The sequence below is a fragment of the Triticum dicoccoides genome, chromosome 3B, assembly GCF_002162155.2.
Source record: "Triticum dicoccoides isolate Atlit2015 ecotype Zavitan chromosome 3B, WEW_v2.0, whole genome shotgun sequence".
Lineage (NCBI taxonomy): Eukaryota > Viridiplantae > Streptophyta > Magnoliopsida > Poales > Poaceae > Triticum > Triticum dicoccoides.
This window is the reverse complement of record NC_041385.1, coordinates 675,810,523-675,830,949: the sequence shown is the minus strand read 5'-3', so window position 1 is coordinate 675,830,949 and position 20,427 is coordinate 675,810,523. Positions and strand designations below refer to the sequence as shown.

Here is a 20,427-nt window from a genome sequence, read left to right as displayed (position 1 = left end):
CCTAAAGTCCTATCTTGATGTAGTGTTCGAGTTACTGGCTACCACTGCTGGCACCAGCTCTTCGAACTCGTTGCCTGAATCAGTTCGGCTTCTTGAGTCTCAACTTCAAGTTGAAAGACATCGATCAGATGTTATGCAACAGGAAGCCGAAGGACTGAGGAAGTCTTTGCAGAATTCAGATGCATACTTTCTGGTGCAACAGCAAGCGCTGGAGGACTTAAGCACCAAACAAGAGAAAGTTAATAAGCTTGCTAAGCATCTTGCCAGCATTATGGGTACCCAGGATATTGTTTCTTGAGCTCTTCTGAAGTGGTTTCAGTTCTGAACTTGTTTTGCTGCAGTGTTTATATGCTGATGTGTTCCCTATATTTGCACTGGTGGCGAACTTTGATGCCCAGTGGATGTAATATGTGTAATAACCATGATAGCCTAGTGTAAGTTGCTTGCTTGTTTATTTCCTTGTTGTCTTGTTTATTTGTTTGCTTGTAGTCAGTGTAGTTCTTTTTCTGCGGTTTGCTAGTGGCTGCAATAACCTATTTTTTTAAAACTAGGCCACAATAACCATGGGCTAATATTTACTGTAGTGACACTGGACCTACGGGTCGTAGAAACAGTGGGCCTTCTACGGGCCGTATAAACAGTGGGCCTTCTACGGGCCGTAGAAACAATGGGCCTTCTACGGGCCGTAGAAACAATGGGCCTTCTACGGGTCGTATCATCAATGGGCCTTATACAGGTCGTATGTTCGATTGGCCAAACATGGGCCAAACAGACCGCATTCTGGTCGTAAACGGGCTAGAGTTGGAATCGTTCGTTCAATGGCTGATTGAGGGAGTCCTGGATAAGGGGGTATCCGGATAGCCAGACAATATACATCGTCCAGACTATAGAAGCGTCAAGATACAAGACTCAAGGCTTCGGCTCGTGTCCGGATGGGACTCTCCTTGGCATGGAAGACAATGTTGGTGATCCGGATATTATGTTTCCTTCCTTGTAACCGACTCCATGTAAACCCTAGCTCTCCGGTGTCTATATAAAACGAAGAGCATGGTCCTTAGAAGGCCGATCACAATTACAATCATACCATCATAGGCTAGCTCTTAGGGTTTAGCCTCTACGATCTCGTGGTAGATCTACTCTTGTATTCCACATATCTTCAATATTAATCAAGCAGGAAGTAGGGTTTTACCTCCATCGAGAGGGCCCGAACCTGGGTAAACATTGTGTCCCTTGCTTCCTGTTACCATCAGGCTAAGACGCACAGATCGGGACCCCCTACCCAAGATCCGCCGGTTTTGACACCGACATTGGTGCTTTCATTGAGAGTTCCTCTGTGTCGTCGCTTCGAGGCTTCATGGCGTCTTCAATCGTCAACAACACGGTCCAGGGTGAGACTTTTCTCCCTGGACAGATTTTGTGTTCGGTGGCTTCGCACTGCGGGCCAATTCGCTTGGCCAGTTGGAGAAGATCGACAGCTTCGCCCCTGGCCACCAGATCAGGTTCGGAAACTTGAACTACACGGCAGATGTCCGCGGAGACTTGATCTTCAACGGATTCGAGCCTGCGCTAGGAGCGTCGGACAGCCACGACGAGCACGACCTAGACCTGCTGTCGGACAGTGCTCGGGACATCATCCCCGAAGCAGCCTTGGATCTAAATCCAGGACAAGTTGCGTTGCCTATGGACGGAGGGTTGGACCCCGCTCCGCAGGCCGCACACTTATCGGTGGTGGAGCCGAACACGGGTCCCACCTCTGTGGAGGCCTGTAACCCCAGACCCCCGGACTCATATCCGGCTGTTGGTCCTGTTCCGCTCACTCTCGAGCCAGCTGAGCCAGGTTGGGCTCCGGTAATGGAGTTCACCGCTGCGGACATCTTTCAGCACTCGCCCTTTGGCGACATGCTGAACTCCTTTGAAGTCTCTCTCTTTGTCAGGAGACTCCGGGACGAACTATGTCCGGCCCGAGTGGGAAGCAGGCGACGAAGGAATTCGGCGCCCATCCACCACCCACTTCACTGCCATGATCGAAGAATTAACCGACATGCTTGACTCCGAAGACATAGACGGTATGGACGATGATGCAGGAGAGGCTCCAGAACCCCTAGAGCGCGGGACTACTACCTTGTCACACGATATATACATGGTAGATATGCCCAATAAGGACGGCAGCCCGGACAATAAAACACCCGGACAAAAGCCAAAGAGGCGGCGCAGACGCCGCTCAAAGTCCAACAATGGCAAAAATAGCGACAAGAGCGCAAGAAGGGTTGATACACCCGCAAACTCCGAAAGCAATAATGACCACATGGACCCAGCAATGAAGCAGGACAAGCCACGTCACGCCAAATCAAGTTCGGAGCAAATACCCGATCACAATGATCCGGAGGGACGAGCTCAGGATGCCGCCCCAAAACAAGTGGAACGAGACAACCTCCATAGAAAGCTTATGGCCACCGGAAGAAGTCTAGAGAAGCAGAAGCAACAGCTCAAGGCCGCACAGGAAAAGCTAAGTCGCAAATGGAATAAGGTGCTAGACACTGAAGAAAGATATGGCGATCACCGCCATACGAAAAGTTATCCGAAGCACAAGCTACTGCCAGAATTCGACGACGCGGTCATTCCACCAAAAGAAAATTCGACCAAGAAACCAGACGTACCGCCTCACAACCATAACAGAGCGGCTGCGGACACTGCGCACGATCCACGCGAGCATCTGGATAAAAAGACCGGTGTAGCCAGGTCCATATATGGATCTAGAAGACACACCCCAGCGCAGGACTATGGTCACCCAAACGCTCATAAAAGCCAGATACCAATTCGGAATCAACCCCGGACACAACAACAGCCGACTACATGCCACAATGCGTCCAGATACAGAGGGACTGCTCACCCCCTGTGCTTCACCGAAGAAGTACTGGACCATGAATTCCCACAAGGCTTTAAACTTGTGAACATAGAAGCATACGACGGCACGATAGACCCAGGGGTCTGGATCGAGGATTTTATCCTGCACATTCACATGGCTCGTGGGGATGACCTCCACGCCATCAAATACCTTCCCCTCAAGTTGAAGGGACCAGCTCGACACTAGTTGAAAAGCCTCCCCGAAAACTCAATTGGGAGTTGGGAGGAACTCGAAGACGCTTTCAGGGCCAATTTTCAAGGGACTTATGTCCGGCCTCCGGATGCAGACGATCTAAGTCACATAATCCAACAGCCCAGAGAGTCCGCCCGCAAGCTTTGGAATAGATTCCTCACTAAGAAGAATCAAATTGTCGACTGTCCGAACGCCAAAGCCTTAGCGGCTTTCAAACACAACATCCGCAACGAATGGCTCACCTGACACCTCGGCCAAGAAAAGCCAAGGACAATGGCAGCCTTAATGAGCCTTATGACCCGCTTTTGCGCGGGTGAGGATAGCTGGTTGGCCCGTAAAGGCACCAGCGACCCCAGCACATCCAAACTAAGGGATGGCAACGGGTAGCCATGGCGTAATAAAAACAAACGCCAAAACAAGGAAGAGAGCCCGGATAACACGACGGTTAACGCCGGATTCAGGGGCTCTCCACTTGATCAGAATAAGAAGCCATTCAAAGGCACTAAAGACGGACCGTCCGGTCTGAACAGAGTCTTGGACAGACTATGCCAAATACATGGCACCCCGGAAAAACCTGCGAACCACACCCATAGAGAGTGTTGGGTCTTCAAGTAGGCCGGCAAATTAAATGCCGAACACAAGGGGAGAGGCACACCAAGCGAAGACAAGGATGAACCTCACCAGCCGAACACTGGGGTACAGAAAAAATTCCCGCCAGAGGTTAAAACAGTAAACATGATCCACGCGACTCGCACATCCACGAGAGGGCATAAACGCGCGCCCATAGAAGCGCATGATGTAGAGCCCGTCGTACCCACGTCTCACTACTGGATGTCTCGTCCGATCACTTTTGATCACATGGACGGCCGAACTAGTATTCGGCACGGCGGATCACAGGCCTTGGTGCTTGACCCACTAATCGACGGATACCGTCTCACCCGTGTCCTCATGGACGGCGGCAGTGGTATCAATTTAATATATGAGGACACTGTCCGCAGAATGGGGATAGACCCATCCAGAATTAAACAAAGCAACACCACCTTTGAAGGGGTGATACCAGGCGTTGCAGCCTGCGCCAGGGGCTCCGTCGTGCTGGAAGTAACATTTGGCTCCCCAGGCAACTCCAAAAGCGAAGAGCTGCTCTTCACTGTCGCACCCTTCCAAAGCAGCTATCATGCATTGCTAGGAAGAACGGCCTTCGCCCGCTTCAATGCATTGCCGCACTATGGCCACCTCACACTCAAGATGCCCGGTCCCCGTGGCGTCATCACCGTTCACGAAATCATAAAAGCACCCTTCACGCACAGAGGAATACGCGACGGCCCTGGCGGCCGGACTATAAGCGGCCTCCAGTTTTAGAAAACATGATTGGTCATTACGACCACAGACACGATTAGACGAGTCCGGTAGCCCGGATAAATTCAAACAGGGCACTGTATATGTAATCCCATAAGGGAAACCAGGGGCTGTCTATACTTAATACAGCCCCACGCTTGGCTCGACCTTGTCGGTAGGCCAACAGCTTACACTCTTATTATTGATCGCATACTTACGTTGCACCCTCCTACGAGTTTTTCTTTTTTACAGACAACATTCGCGCGACACCCTTCCAGGATACGGCACAACAGAGACAAAGGCGCAGACGTGCAGCAGGGCCCCGTGCAACAGGTTTCTTTTTAGATTAAGCCCATGTGTAAACCTTTTCTACTGCCTCTTGTTGTTTAACCATCCCATGGGTTCTATACCCACAGAGGATACTGCCGTTTTTGGCATTTGGCCACGACATACTAAATTGCATGTACCTAGAAATAAAGGGCTTAAAATAGGCTCTTGTCAGCCTATCTTTTTTTACAAAAGACCGAATACCCTCGGGAGTGTTCGGCGTCACGAGTTTGGCCGTATATGCATCAACTCCGAATCATGTCTTTGGTCAAAATGTTGGGTTTGCCCGGCTCCTGGGTTTGCCGCCTTACGTTCCGCTATCATCCGGCTAAGGCAGGACAAAGGAGAACTACTGCGATTGCGCCCTGGTTATTCCGAATGAGCGCCTCAGTAGAGAAAGCTGAAAACTGACCGTCATGATACAGCGAGAGACTGTTCAACCACTCGAAGACTCACCAGAATCCCTAAAGTTTCCTCCGCCTTAACGAAGGGCCGTTTCCCGGCCATGTACACACGCGCCCGTATTCGGATGCACGTGGAGGTACCAGGGGCTACATAGTAGCCCCACCATTAGACTCCCATGGCTAAGCGAAAGTGTTACAACTATATAGTCTGGTTGCCTAGTTCGGCGTGCGATCACCTCCTTAACGGACCAAGACGTTGGATCAAGTGTGATTATGCATATTTTTTCGCCAACACCCCCGCATTGTCCGCGAGGGGGCTGAAGCCAATGACTGCTATCTTGCAGACTACTTATACATATAAGAATAGCCGCAAAGGGAGCACAATCATACTTCCGGGCAAAAGTATAAACATAGCCTCATAATTAAACTAAACATTGTTTTCTAAAATGATTCGACTTATCACTCGAATAAAACACTCTTCGAGCACTGCGCCTCTATCAGGCGGGCACCTTCTGTGACTTGCGCCAAGTAGTGCTCGGCCGGATGTTGGCCTCCCGCTGGATCCTGGCTCGCTATTACAGTGGCCTCCATATCCGTCCAATAGGCTTTAACGCGGGCTAGAGCCATCCGCGCACCCTCTATGCACGCCGACCTTCTCAGGGCGTCAATCCAGGACACGGCTCCAAGGAATTCTTGCACCAAACCAAAGTAGTTGTCCGGCTTAGGCCCCTTCGGCCAAAGATGGTCTATTACAGACCGCATTGCAAGTACGGACAGCCTGTGGAGCTCCGCCATAGCAGCCACCTTCTCATTCAGTGGCAGCGGGCGAGTGGGAGCATTAAACTGCGACCAGAAAAGCTTCTCCACTTCTGCATCGCCTTGGCCCTTGAAGAACTTGACAGCGTCAGCTATACTATTCGCCAAGTCCGCATATGCGTCCGTAGGACTCATGCGACCCGCCAGGGGAGCATACTTCGGATCCAAGAACTTCGTCCGCAGTAAGTACGAGCCCCCAGCCACAATTTTGTTAGCTTGTTGGAGCTCCTCCCGCATACACCGGATCTCGGTCCGCATCTCCTTGGTGGCATTGCGTGCCTTGTCCAGCTCGGCCGAACTAGCCTTATTCTCCTTTTCAAGGAGTGCGTACCGGTCGGCGGTATTTTTTAACTCTTCAGCCATTTCGGCTATCTTTTCCTCGCTTCGGCGACGAGTAGCCTGTTCGGCTCTCAACTCTTCATCCGCCTTTAGGGCAGCCGCATCGCTAGCCCGAGCTTGTTCCTTGGCTTGAGCAAGTTCCGCCCTCAGGGCCTCCACGGCAGCAGCACCATCTGCAGTGCCAATACATTGCATTAATATTATGCCTCTTGGGCATTTTCCTATACATTATAATAAAAACCAAGCACATACCCTGGGACTCCTCAAGCCGTTTATTCACCAGCGTGATATCGGCATCGATGGATCCGATTTGCCTCCTTAGCTCGGCAACTTCAACAGACTGGTCGGCTGCCAGATCCTTGTATACCTGCGCACGTGTACGGCGCAGCCATTACTATATGATCCCCCGTTTGCCGCCTATGGCCGGCAACCAGAGTCTCAGGGGCTACTATCTATAGGGAGCACACCTAGCGCGTGCTTCATAACCAAAAAGTTGTGCATTTTTTCACTACATACCTCAAAGCCTTTGAGCAGGCTTGTAAATGCCTCATTCAAGCCGCTGGTAGCAGATGAAATCTTCGTAAGCACCGTGCTCATTAAAGAGCGATGCTCCTCCGAGAGCGCGGCTCGCTCCAGACGGCCCGTCAATATGTTTGGCCGGACACTAAACTGCGCCGGACCCTTCTCATCGCCCCCCGTGGGAGCCAAATGCTCCGGGCTCAGGGCGGCTGACGTACTAGCCTCCGGCTTCGGCATATCCGGACTCCTCCGTGACGACACCTCCGTGTCGCCCGCCTCATGAGGCGGAGAGTTGGGTGGGGTTTCACTCTCCATCATCTCCGGGCGAAGGTCCCCCGAAGACGAACTCTGTTGAGAAGAGTTGCTCGCCGGACTACAAAAAGCAAAGTCCTGGTTATGGATCTCGGATGCACACCCACTTAGTTTTTTTAGCTTTCATACACTTATAGCTCTTAGTGCATCTGTTGCATGACAATCTCTACTCCTTGCATTGACATCAATTGATGGGCATCTCCATAGCCCGTTGATTAGCCTCGTCGATGTGAGACTTTCTCCTTTTTTTTTCTCAATATTATCTCTATCACCATACTTTATTCCACACATAGTGCTTCATCCATGGCTTGCGCTCATGTATTGCATGATAGTTGAAAAGGCTGAAGCGCGTTAAAAAGTATGAACCAATTGGTCGGCTTGTCATTGGGGTTGTGCATGATAAATACTTTGTGTTAAGAATATGGAGCATGACATGGCTATATGATTTTGTGGGATAACATTCTTTAGCACTGATATTTTGAAAGACATGATTGTTTGTTGGTATGCCTTATTATTATTGTTTTTATGTCAAATTATAGACTATCGCTCTGAATCATTCGGATCTTAATATTCATGCCACAAAAGAGAGTTTACATGATGAACATGTTAGGTAGCATTCCACATCATTTTTTTGTTTTTATCATTTACCTATTCAAGGACGAGCATGAATTAAGCCTAGGGATGCTTGATACGTCTCCAATGTATCTATAATTTTGTATTGTTTCATGCTATTATAGTATCAATCTTGGATGTATTATATGCAATTATATATCATTTTTGGGACAACTTAGTTTCCAGGAAATCAGTACCAAACGAAGTTAGTACCGGTTGTTGTTTTTTGCGTGTTTTTGGTTTTCCAGGAAATCTGTACCAAATGAAGTTCAAATGCCACGAATTTTTTTGATGGTTTTTTAGACATAAGATACACTAGAAGCTTCATGAGGAAGTCAGAAGGCGAAGGAGGTGGCCACGAGCCACCAGGGCGCGCCCTGGTGCCTCGTGGGCCCCTTGTTCCTCCGCTTGACCTAATTCCAACTCTAAAAATTCTCTAAAATTGGGAACCAAACAGAGAGCCATCCAAAACACTTTTTTCTCCACTGCAAGCTTCTTTTCTCGCGAGATCCCATCTGGAGGCATTTTCCTGCATTCTTCCGAAGGGGGAATCGATCACGGAGTGCTTCTACATCAACATTGCCGCCTCTCCGATGATGTGTGAGTAGTTTACCTCAGACCTACGTGTCCATAGCTAGTAGTTAGATGGCTTATTTTCTCTCTTTGATCTTCAATACAATGTTCTCCTCGCTGTTTTTGAAGATCTATTCGATGTAATCCTTTTTGCGGTGCATTTGTTGGGATCTAATGAATTGTGGCTTTGTTCGGGTAGTGTCCATACCATCCTGCCGAGCAAATTTGGGGGGAGGGGGTGTGTATTCTGGGGTACTGTTAGAGATTCTATGAGCGATGAAAATTCAAGAAATTCCTCACCAAATAAAAAGGAAATCAAAGAAATTACAAAAATCATCGGTGGAAACTGGGGAGGCCGATCATCTAGGTTCTGAATCGACCCAAACGCTTTGCTTCTACACATCGGCCGAAGCGTTCGGCCGGTCGCTATCGCTCGCTTTCCTCCTTTCACGCTGAGACAGGCTGGTGTGCGTGTTTTTTCACTTTTTTCCCTTTTCTCTACTTCTTCTTCCTCCCGCATCCTTCAGATCCCATAACGTCCCCTGCAGCACGGGCTCGCCGGTATCGGCGGCGCAACCCCCTGCTGCTTTCATGGGCACTCGCCCAATCTTATCCTTGCTGCGACCGGCAAGCCGGTGGCAGCCGCTCATTGTTGCTGCAACCACGTCCTCATCATCGGCGTTGGGCCTTTGCGTGCTACAACCATGGCGGGGAAAGTGCTCCGACAGGTGTCTCCCACAGCTACAACCATGACATCGTGGTGCTACAAGCGGCAATTGCCCGTACTGGAACGGAATATGGGTCGTGCTGCAACCGTGAGGCAAAAATGCTACATCGTGGAGACCACGTGCCGGGATCGACTGCCGAAACTGCATCCAGCGATATAAATTGCTACATTTGGCGTCGATTTTTGTTGGGACCAGATGAGCGTCATCTACGAGCGTTGGCATGGCGGAGCTGCGAGCACGACGGGAAAATGCTACAACCATTGTACCAATTTGCTACATCCGGCATGCTTTTTTGCTGGAACCACCGAGCGTCTGCATGACGGAGTTGCATCCTTGAACAAAAATGTTACAACCGGCAAGTGTTTTTGCTGTAACCAACACGAGCATCAGACGGACACACGACATTATCGGAATTGCTACCAAGAGGCCATCTCTACCGGAGCTGCCGCGACCGCCACCATCGGAGCTACAACCGTCGCCGCGTGGAGCTGCAACTGCGGGGTGTAGCTGCCGCATGGGTGGAGCCGACGATGAGGACGGTGGCGAGGGCCTTGACCTGCGACAAGGATGGCCGGTAAGGGCCGCGACCGACGAGGGCGATGTCCACAGAGCATGCGCCCGACGAGATCGACCAGACGCGGGGAGGATCCTTTGTTCAAATGGACGAAGAAGACACAATGTATCGGACGGCTACTCCAAAGTCCAGGCCTCCTTTGGTTTAGAGGAGTCTTGTAGGAATTTCGTAGGATAGGGTTTCTATAGGAAAAATTCATGTAGAGCCCTTTGGTTTGTTGGATTGAAATCCTATTCCTATGGATGAATTCTTTCTATCCTTCACATTTCATAGGAAAATAAATATTAGCCTAGACTCAATGGGAAAAAAATCTTATGATGTGAATCAAAGGGCATCTTCTTTGCTATTTCTACTCATAGAATTTGACATACATGTCATCTCATTTTCTATGACTTTTCTATTCCTACGATTTTCTTACCCTATGAACCAAAGGAGGCCCCAAACTCTGATAATCACTGCTGAACCCACAGCGTTATTTAATCAAACCACACCCGTCGTACCACCCTCAGGCTAGCGCCGTCACCACAAGCAGTACTACCGTAAACTACTGTTGCGCTCTCAAAATCTGCCGTCGGGCCTGGCGTCGCAATAATTCGGGAAATAATTGGCGCGTTCCGGAGAGGACGCACACCCAAGACCCAACCCAACCGAGAGCAGAGACGAGAGGAGAGGCTGTCCCACGTGACGGCACAGAGCGTGGGTGTGCCCCCCGCCCCAGCTGTAAAGCGGGGCCCGACGCCAGTTGTTTGCGCCCGGAAAGCCACCGTCCACTGCCGGCCTCCCCGCGCGGCCGCCTCCCGCGGCACGTACGCGTGGTCCACCCACGGCCCCGCCTTCTCATCAGTGCAGCGTACGTGGTGGAGTGCATCGCCGCCGAGCCCAGCCGTGCAGATTGTTTGTTACCACCTGCACTGCTGCTGGCGGCTGCGCCATCAGTGATTATGTTTCCAGTGACATCATCAGGGAGACGAGGCGCTGCACCGCTCATTACTGCTACTACTACTTGGCACGCTGCCGAGATCTGGCGCAGGTGGAAGCAGCCCGTGGTTTGCGACGAGCTAAACGGCGAGCCGCCGCCGGTGGCTGGCTACAGCAAACCGTGGTTCGGCTCGGCGGCAGTGCGGCGGTGGGCTCTACCACGCGGCAAGCCACTGTCCCGGGGGCAGATCTCGAGGCGGTAAAAGCGCCCCCAGATCCTGGGGCCGCCGCCCATTCCTACGGTCCAGTACTGCTACCAGTAGGTGGTGCAGTGCCTCCCGCAGTGCCCTAGTGTAGGCCGCACTAGCACCGATCCCTCGGGTCGTCGTCTCCCTCCCCTCTCCGCATGCGACCAGGGCCAAAACCGCCGCCGGCGCATGGTTAGTTAGTTAACCGACACCATTTTTCTTCTTCAGTATAGCCATTTATACACCGCCATCTCGACCGTAAGTACTCCCTCCATTCCACAATGTAGTGCCTATAAATTTTTGTCAAAGTCAAACTTTACCAACTTTAACCAGTGTATAGAAAAAATTGTCTACATCTACAATAACAAACATGTACATTATGAAAATATAACTCACGATGTATCCTATGATGTGCATTTGGTATTCTAGATGTACCTACTTTTCTCTATAAACATGGTCAAAGTTTGTAATGTTTGACTTTTGTAAAAATCTATAGGCATTATATTATGGAACGGAGGGAGTACGTCTGCCGTACGTAGCCCTGTTGATCAATCAAGTACAAATTGATCACATTCACGCACATGCCGACTGGCTTACACCCTAGCGTGACCAGTATTTCCGTAATCTCTCTGTGATTGATTCCCAGGCCGGCGCACCGCACAAGACGCCTCGTTCAGTTCCCGTTTTATGCCAGTGGACAGCGTACGGCGAGAATCTACAGATATACTGTAGGCAACAGTGCGCGTCCACAAGGACAAACACGTGGATCCATAATTGACGATTCGATCTCCACACCGTGCATGATCCGTCCAACCTAACCATGCACGATCTCTTAGCCAGACTCTTGCATCATCAGAATGAAACTGAGAAACATGGCCACCGTCCCTGTTACCAGCAATCAAACGTCCCGCCCGCTTTCCAGACCAAACATTCTCACACACAACCTCCAGCACTTTCACCTCGATCGCTCTGGGGTCTGGGCCTACCGTCGGTATAAAATAGTCGGTGGCAGCTGGTTCCACCTGTAAGGATGGGGAGATCCAGGCTTGTTTGACCGGAGGGGAGGGCGACAGCTAGCCCAGCACCGGATGCACCACCGCCACCACCACCAGCAGCAGGTTGCAGGAGAAGAACATGGCAGTGGAAAGCTTGAGCGACACAGCGCCATGGATCTAGCAATAGAATACTGACGATCACAGCTAGCGCCCAGTCCACCAGGTACAGTCCGCGGCGACAGATCTAGGGGAGGAGACCCGAGACCGTTATTCTGACGCGTAGCAAAGCGATTCATGACGCACGCTGCCGCATCTGGCAGCCTGCAGCGTCGTGACCGAGCGCAACTGTTCGTTTTGATGGCCATCATCATGACTGCACGTGGTCGATGGCCGGCCAAAGGGATGCCATGCCCGTTCTTTACCAGAGACGGAGCTTTGCCTTGCTCAGAGTAAATTGCACAGAAGTACCACAATTAAAGCATTAGAAGCAGATTGGTATCAAGATTGGTAATTTTTACTTGTCAGTACCAAGTCTGGGGCAAGCCGTTACAGAAAGGTCTAAACAACGTATAAACACGTATTGACGGTGTATCTGACCGGCGGGCCCCGCCTGTCGGGTGCCGACGTGGCATGTTTTTCGCAGAAACCCCCCTGTTTCGCTGGCGCTGTTGTTCGTCGTCTCCACTGCGGTGGCGCACGATCGGGATCGAGGGAGGAGCCCCTCGAGCCCGAGCTCCTTCGCTTCCCATAACCCCCGCCCCGGCCTGGCCTCCTCCTCGCCTCGCCGCCGGCCGGCCGTCGGAGCATCACCACCGGCGACCGGCCATCCCCGCACCCTGCCTCTCTCCTTCTCTTCCCCGCACCCTGCCTCTCTCCTTTTCTTCTTTCTTCCATTTTCTCTTCTCTCTCTCTCTCACCCGGAGCTCTCTCTCTCTTGCCCATTGGACAGGAGCCCGACGTCAAGCCGCCATGGATGGCCTCCCGTAGCTCCAGCCCGACGCGCCGCCTTGGTTCCCGGCCAATCCGCGCTGGAGAGCCTCAGATCCGTCCATCCCCTTCGTTCCTCGACGGGGGAGCCCCTGCATCGCGCCGCCTCCTCCCCTTTGACCGCAACGCCCCAGCCCCTACCTTGCCGGATCCGGCCTCCTCTGCGCATCTCGTTCCCGTGCCCTACCTCGCCGGATCCGGCCTCCTCTGCGCCTCCCGTGCCCGCACCCTACCTCGCCGGATTCGGCCTCCTCTGCGCCTCCCGTGCCCGCGCCCTACCTCGCCGGACCCAGTCTCCTCTGTGCCTCCCGTGTCCGCCTGACCTCATCCCAGCCAGCACAAGTTCCCTGTTCGTGCTGGAGACGACGAACAGCAGCGCCAGCGAAACAGGGGGGTTTCTGCGAAAAACATGCCACGTCGGCACCCGACAGGCGGGGCCCGCCGGTCAGATACACCGTCAATACGCGTTTATATGCTGTTTAGACCTTTTTGTAACGGCTTGCCCCAGACTTGGTACTGACACGTAAAAATTGCCAATCTTGATACCAATCTGCTTCTAATGCCCCAATTGTGGTACTTTTGTGCAATTTACTCCCTTGCTCAGTGTCAGTAGGGGTACTTGATGCAGTAGTTTCCAATTCCATGCAAGATTTTACTGGGCCTCCCAGCCATTGCAGCACCGGGTATGATCGCCATGTACCGACACGATTATTCATTCTAGTGTTCCTAGTTTCCCAGCACCGGACCCATGCACCTATCATCCAAGAGAAGCCACAGCTCAATCCCACCTAGAATGGCCCCGTTTTCAGATCCTGATCTTCTTTCTTAAAAAATAGTTTTCGTTCAAATTCGACAGCAACGAGCTGCAAAAGTTGCCGCATTTTCTAACCTTTTTTATTGTTTCTTTTTGGAGGAAAAGAGATGCTGGTACTGGTACAGCAACAAAGTTGACGCAGATCTTCCGTCAAAGTCATAGGTTGGTAGGGTTATTGTTTCTTTTGCATTGTTTATGTAAAAAAGGGTGGGTTATTTTTTCTTCCCTCGTCGGCTAGCTCGATTGATTGCCATTCGTCAACTACCTTTTTTTATTTGAATCATTCATCAACTACCCCAGGCCAACAACTCGCATTCCGGGTACTATCGGTACCTCGGCCCAATGGGTCTGCAAATGGCCCAACACATTGCGGTGTATACTTTGCGGCTAGCACTGGCCCAAAACACAAAGTACACAATCACCCTAAATACCTCAGCAAAAAAAAAAATCTCAGGACAATTTTTTTTGCAATTCAAGGTGTTCTTTACTGGGTTATCACTAGCAGCGCGTCATTGTGGCGACAGAGAGATTTCATAGGGTTCCCTTCTGCAGACGTGCATGAGTAGCAGAGCCAGATGCTTGGAAGCTGCCTCCATCTCGAAGACTTTAACAGCTACAGCAGTAAGCTATTGAGCGCTGTTTTCTGATGCACCTCAAAGTCCTGAACAAATTTCATTAGCATAGCACAAGCTTGCGACAGGCCGGTTGTCAAAAAGAAGACAGAGCGACGACAGATGCTGCGACCCGCTGAAAGACATCGCACCGTCCCAAGGATGAACTGACAATTCACAACAACCTTCTGCCAATTGTTATTTGGACATGACGATGAACAGAAGCATGAGATGTGTTTCTTAGCATGCAACTACGTAAATAAATTAATCGTCGCAGCAGCAACAAGCTAAGCTCGGAGCTTAGTTTCTTTCCTAGATCGATCTAGCTAGTTGCTAGCTGCTAGCTAGTTGGTGAAGTACAATAAGACGACGGAGAAGGCCTTCGTGGGCAGTATGCACATGCACGTAATCACGATCTCAGATGATGTGCTTCATCGCTGCACGCAGCTGAACCCATGGCACACGGCCATCCACACGCCGAACAGGACCAGGCACAGCACCACGTCCACACCGATCACGGCCATGGCGTGCCGCCGCCACCACGTGCGCCTCCAGGAGGGCCGTCCTGGCCGCCTGCGTGGCGCCCCGTCCTCCGGCTGCGCCTCCTCGTCCTTGTCGGAAGCATGCTCGCTCCATGAACCGTCGCCGGGGAATACCATCGAGTTTGCAGCCGCGGAGGAGCTCGTCCCGGCCTGAAGCGTCTGCGCGAACTGCCGCACGAGGCCGGACACTGCTTCGTCGCGCAGCCTCCTCCTGGGCATGGCGTTGCACGTGTCACGGACGCGCTCCAGGAAGCGGACGACCTCGGAGCTGCCCGGCGTGGGCTCCGCGACGGCGAGGTACGTGCGGCCATCATCGGCTGCAAGGACCGCGAACGTGCGTCTGCCGTCGTAGGTGTGATGGTGCCATCGGTGGTGCTCCGGCGCGTGGTCGAGGCAGAGCGCCGCCAGGGCACGGGACGCCTCCGCGTCCTCGCCAACCTCGCTGGACCGGAAGTACGATAGCCTGTCCTTCTTGGCCCTGGACGTCACGGCCACAAAGAAGAAGACGCTGGACTCCAGGCCGTCACCTTCGCTGACGCCGGCGGTGGCCTCCTTCATCGCCTCCAGTCTTGAGACGACGAAGCCTCTCGGGTTTGATCGGCGAGAGCTCATGCAAACTCGGAAGATTTCCGCCAAGGAGGAACTACATGTACGTGTATGGCTGGAGGTTGTGACCTTGCGATGCCAAGGGGCAGCTTCAAACCAACATGTGCTGGTATCACAGATGCGAGATGCAAAAGTTCTGGAGACAAACGGCGCAGAGTAAAGCTGCTGCAGTAGCAGTCTTTATGCAGAGATGATTTCGGTTTTCATATAATGTTCCAGCTGCACAAGAAAAGGCAGAGAGGATATGTGCCTTGTACGGCGGTTGTGGCTAAAGGATAAACAAGCAGACAAGGAAAGAAGCCCTAGAGGTAGAGCATTAGAGATAACTTACTTGAGGAGAGAAGCAATGAGAAGCGCCATCTTGATGCAGCAAAATGATGCATGCCTTCAAGTGTGGTTTTCGGCCTTGGTGAAGGCTTTAAGGGGTCCGATGTTGTGATTTGAGAAGAAAAGTATTTTTGCTGTAGAATTTTCGTCCGATGATAAGATACTTTGGGGTTAGGTGAGTCAAAACGGAAGCGACTCAAATTTCGTGCTTTCACAAGAGTAACATAATGGCAATTTAGCAGAACCGAAACAAGTGGAGGATGAGTATCACAAATTGGCAGAGGCTCGTTTTTAGGTGGTCCGGACAGTGACAATCTGAACAAGTCACCTGTCAGTAGTATTACACATAAGAGGATAGGTGGAACATCACTAGTAGGAAAAAGAACGAACTTGTCAACACACCACGCAACATATTTTATCCTTCACCTAACAGCAAAGTTTCTAGGCTAAAAGACAAAAACCAGCAATGACAACTTAGCACAGAAATCACAAAACAACGAAGCTATTGAGCCAAGTATATATAATACAATAACAATATAGGGTTGGTGGGTAAGCCTACATTCCAGAAACTTAGTTGTCCCTGATGGGGATTCAATTGTGTGATAGGCAGGGCCACAAACACAGGAAGTTACTTGACTTCATAATTATATGTGGCTCCAGAGCTGTGAAATCTGGGTAAGAGCAATGATCATTCGAGTGCACAACAAGGAGCTTTAAGAATAATAACTCAAATCATCCATGGATATGATCATTAATCCACGAGCCAGATGCCATGAAAACGGCCAGCAATGTTGCATTTCTTTGATTTCCCAGGAAAGGAAAAGATGTACCAGGCTATCTGTTAGACAAGGATTAAAGAAAAGCTAGGAGATGTACTGGGCAGAGTCTTCAGTTGCCAATTTACCGTCAATAAAACAAATCGGATATACCAGCCAAGCAATGACACCTAAGCACAGAAATCACAAACAAAGCAGGATTGGTGGGTGCTATTGCATTCCAGAAATTTAGTTGTCCCTGATGGGGTTAAATTCTGTGATAGATAGGGACACAAACACAGGACAGTTTACTTGAACTTATGATTATATGGGACCCCGGAGCTGAGATATCAACATCTTCTGGGTACGTAACAGCAATGATCATTCGAGTACACGACAAGGCACTTTAGGAATAACTCAAATCATCCACGCATATGATCATTAATACATGAGTCGGCAGGGTTGCAACAGCCCAAGCTATTGCATTTCTTTATTTTCCAAGAGAACAGATCTAGCAGTCTATCTTCTAGACAAGTACAAAGGGTGTACAATGTACTGGGCAGAGCCTTCCGTTGCCAACTTACTGTTGATATAATGGATATACCAGCCCTATTTACATGCATGGAAATGAAGTGCAAGGGTACAAACAAGATGCTACTGAGAATTCAAGGAACTAAGAAGCTACATTTAACCTGCATACTTTGCATACCCGCTCCCGCTCTTTGGTGACTACAACCTAGTAGGATGGGTAAATGATTGGTTGCCTCATAGCTCCATGACCAACAGCATTCACAACATAACCTCCGTAGCTAGCATTCAGAACAGAACCATATGCATGACTGTTGTAACCATACGTACCATGTACAAATTCTCGGTGCTCATGCACCGGTCGAGGTGGTAATGCTGGTGAAAAGAGAAAACAATAGAACAAGGTAAGATTTAAGTCACGTATTCTGGAATATGTATAAATAGACCTAGGAAATAGCCTCACCTTGAGGGTGAACATTGTAAGGATGATAGCCTTGTGAAAAGCCATTATGTGGAATCCCACCATTTACCACCGGATATGCTGGTTTATGCGACACAAGCGTATCACTAGAATGCACAAACTGAGGCTGCTTTGGTAATGGTACAGGGTTGAGTTTAGGCATTACTGGATTATTGCCATTTGATGAGGGCTTGTCTTGTCCAGAAAGCTGTCAAAATTAATACGAATTTAGGGATTTGACCTTGTTTATATTAGCACAAAACACACATATGTATACACGGTTATAAGAAGGGCAACAATTACTGTGCTCCAACTAGGCAAACTGCAATTTATAACCAGAAATAATTTGCAAGGTAATGATAGTTCAGACATAACATATCTTTTTTGAAGATTACAAAAGAAGAAACATACCGCAAATTTAAGTGTTTTACCATTAAGCCTAACAAGTCCTGAAAAAAGTTTAACAGCATACTGAGCAATTGCCTCTGTCTCATACTCAGCAAAAGCAAAACCTTTAGGGCGCTCAGTTTCTTTGTCACATGGTATGTATAGGTCTACTACATGACCTGCCTGAATAAGAATCTCATACAAGACTCTTTCAGGCACCTTCTCATCCAAGTTGCCTGTTGACAAAAACAGGTCATAAAATTAATACAACACAAAACATTGCTGAAGTAATACAACAGAATGAAAATGTGTACAGGGATGTTACATAAATGATATAAAAAGGACCAAACACTAGGATTGCCCGGAGAGAACACCATATGCATACAGTGATGTCTCAGAATAGCAACAGAGTGTAACAACCTACAAAAGTGACAATGATAACTAGACAGTGATAGAAGAGCGCTACTCAAACAGACCCAGCTATGTGATTATTCCAAGTAATGGAACAGTCAATTCGTCTCCATGTCAGGTAATTCCCCAAATACATGTGTAAAATTTGAAATGCCCTTTGTCCAAAACACAACCATTAATGATGATTACACTGTACTGCTTGCAGTTACCAGGCAAGGCCAAAGCACATTACAGCAACATAAAACAAATCTTTGAAGTTGTTTACTGTTTTTCTTATCAACCAACATAACTAGCAAACTCAACCTACAGACGGCAGTGTCATGGCTCTATCATTAAGCAGTCTATATCGAGTTACAAAACTGAAACATCAGGAATCATTTGGCCGGCAAATTAGAGCTATATATCCATCACATGCTGACATGAAACAAACGACAACCACAAGTACCAAAAATATAAGATGTCTTGGATATTTCAATATGGACTAGATACGAACTAAAATGATTGAATCTACACACTGAAACACGTCTAGATACATTCAATTTAGAATAAAGCTAAAACATCTTATATTTCGAACGGAGGGAGTAGATGACACCCTCATAGAAGAAAAACAAATACTACTCATACTAACCGGTGGCAACAGGATAACATTGTACTAGTACATAGCAGCCACTAAACAAGCCCGAAAGCCCAAAAGGGGATGATTCGCAATTGCACCGTTCTAATCTGTACTTCTCCCCGCACGCACTATAACCCTACCGCGACTAATCAATCGACCACCGAGACGCGCATCGACCAAACCCCTCGAAATTAGGGCACGCGTCTAGTTCAATCCGGGCAGGAGGGGAGCGCGAAGCGAAGGGGGCTCACCTACGTAGACGCTGCAGGCCGGGTTCCTCGACATTGGGGCCCGGATCTGGGCGCAAGGCCGTGGAGGAGGAGTAGGAGCACCGCGCGCTCACGGCCACCGTCGCGCCGCAATCCGGAGGAGGAGGAGGAAGCGAAAGGAGTCGCGCGAAGTCGCTTGGGCGAATTGCGGCGCAGGATGGAGGACGCAGGGTCTCTCTAGTCGGGCCGGTTCGCCTGGGCCGTTGGGCGGTGGCTATTTGTCTGGCGCCGCCTCGAGATTCGGAAACCGGCTCGGTCTCCGATTCAAGACCGACGAGGAAAGGCGTGCCCGGGGCCACCTGCCAGTGGCTAAGGTCGACAGCTGAAGAGGAAGAGACGGATACGCGGTAGACTCCGGGGTATGTGGACTACGTGGCAGGGGCCACGCGGAGGCCTGCGATTGGCCGACGCGCGTGGCGTGCACGCGAGAGTACCCGCCGAACCAAACTCTGACGTGTATGTCGGCCACATCACGTCTCAGTTGACGCCGTACCGTCCAGCTGCATGTCGACAAGGCCATGGCACTATACTACAAGTACTAGCACTAATGACGGGCCATGCCTCGTCGGCAATCCTGAAGCCAACCACCCGTAGAGTATAGAGTGGTTGATGATAATCTTGATTGAGGAAATAAATTTACTCTATCAGGGTGGTCGGCATGGAAATAGTACAAGTATCGCAATGGACAATGAAAAACATTATCATTTAGGCTTGACACCGAACCGTCAGATGGTTAGGTACTTTGTGATGAAACCAACTCACCAGGCTTCAAGTTATAGATGGACTTAACATTGGTGTGTATATTTTTCTAAAAAAAATTTCAGACTTTTGATGATGTTGGTTCAGCATGGCCGACATGAAAAAAATGCTTGCTAATAATAGTCCTATATATAGGGTGGTCGACATGGAACTGTTGCAATGGACACTACAAATCATTATCATTGACCCGCAAATTTGGCCGCTTCCCCACATTTCCCGCATTGAAGCTTGGCTTTCTATTCTACCCCGTGATTTCTCCCTGATTTAGGAACTTCACAGTTTGAAACCGAACCCTTCGAGTTTTGACATTGACAACGGCAGGCAAGGCAGCGGGGTTTCTGCCGTTCCACGTCGCAAGGGAACAAAAGGGCCACCTCATCAGGAGCGGGACAGGCTGGACAGGTCGACTCGGCATGAATCGCCGTGCCAATGCTGGAAGCCGACAAGAGATCTCGCGATACAAAACCCAGGGACGCCTCCCTGGCCTCCACCTCCTCCTCCCCCCCTCCCCTCCTCCTCCACCTGCCTTCCATCCCTCCCCCCTATGGAGCTCCGGCC

The 20,427-nt window shown here is 50.1% G+C and overlaps 2 protein-coding genes across 2 annotated transcripts; both read right to left on the bottom strand.

Annotated features, from left to right (window-relative positions):
• Window positions 1–14,309: 14,309 nt before the first annotated feature.
• LOC119277785 (phytolongin Phyl1.2-like) lies at window positions 14,310–16,719 on the bottom strand. The gene is made up of 2 exons (XM_037559109.1): window positions 15,689–16,719; window positions 14,310–15,576 (listed from the first exon to the last, which is right to left on the bottom strand). Exon 2 carries the CDS (start codon window positions 15,361–15,363, stop codon window positions 14,641–14,643), a length of 723 nt encoding a protein of 240 aa, XP_037415006.1. The 5' UTR covers window positions 15,364–15,576; window positions 15,689–16,719; the 3' UTR covers window positions 14,310–14,640.
• Window positions 16,720–16,880: 161 nt separating this feature from the next.
• Window positions 16,881–19,292, bottom strand: LOC119277786 (splicing regulator RBM11-like). The gene is made up of 4 exons (XM_037559110.1): window positions 19,093–19,292; window positions 17,839–18,050; window positions 17,431–17,635; window positions 16,881–17,342 (listed from the first exon to the last, which is right to left on the bottom strand). Exons 1-4 carry the CDS (start codon window positions 19,124–19,126, stop codon window positions 17,176–17,178), a joined length of 618 nt encoding a protein of 205 aa, XP_037415007.1. The 5' UTR covers window positions 19,127–19,292; the 3' UTR covers window positions 16,881–17,175.
• Window positions 19,293–20,427: the final 1,135 nt, after the last annotated feature.

Excerpts from the sequence above, each read along its gene's own strand:
- LOC119277786 (XM_037559110.1), bottom strand. The coding sequence starts at position 19,126 with ATGTCGAGGAACCCGGCCTGCAGCGTCTACGTAG. Across the intron at positions 17,636-17,838 it reads GTAAAACACTTAAATTTGCG|CTTTCTGGACAAGACAAGCC; the intron begins GTATGTTTCTTC and ends TAATTTTGACAG. Across the intron at positions 17,343-17,430 it reads TTACAATGTTCACCCTCAAG|CATTACCACCTCGACCGGTG; the intron begins GTGAGGCTATTT and ends TCTTTTCACCAG.
- LOC119277785 (XM_037559109.1), bottom strand. The coding sequence starts at position 15,363 with ATGAGCTCTCGCCGATCAAACCCGAGAGGCTTCGTCGTCTCAAGACTG.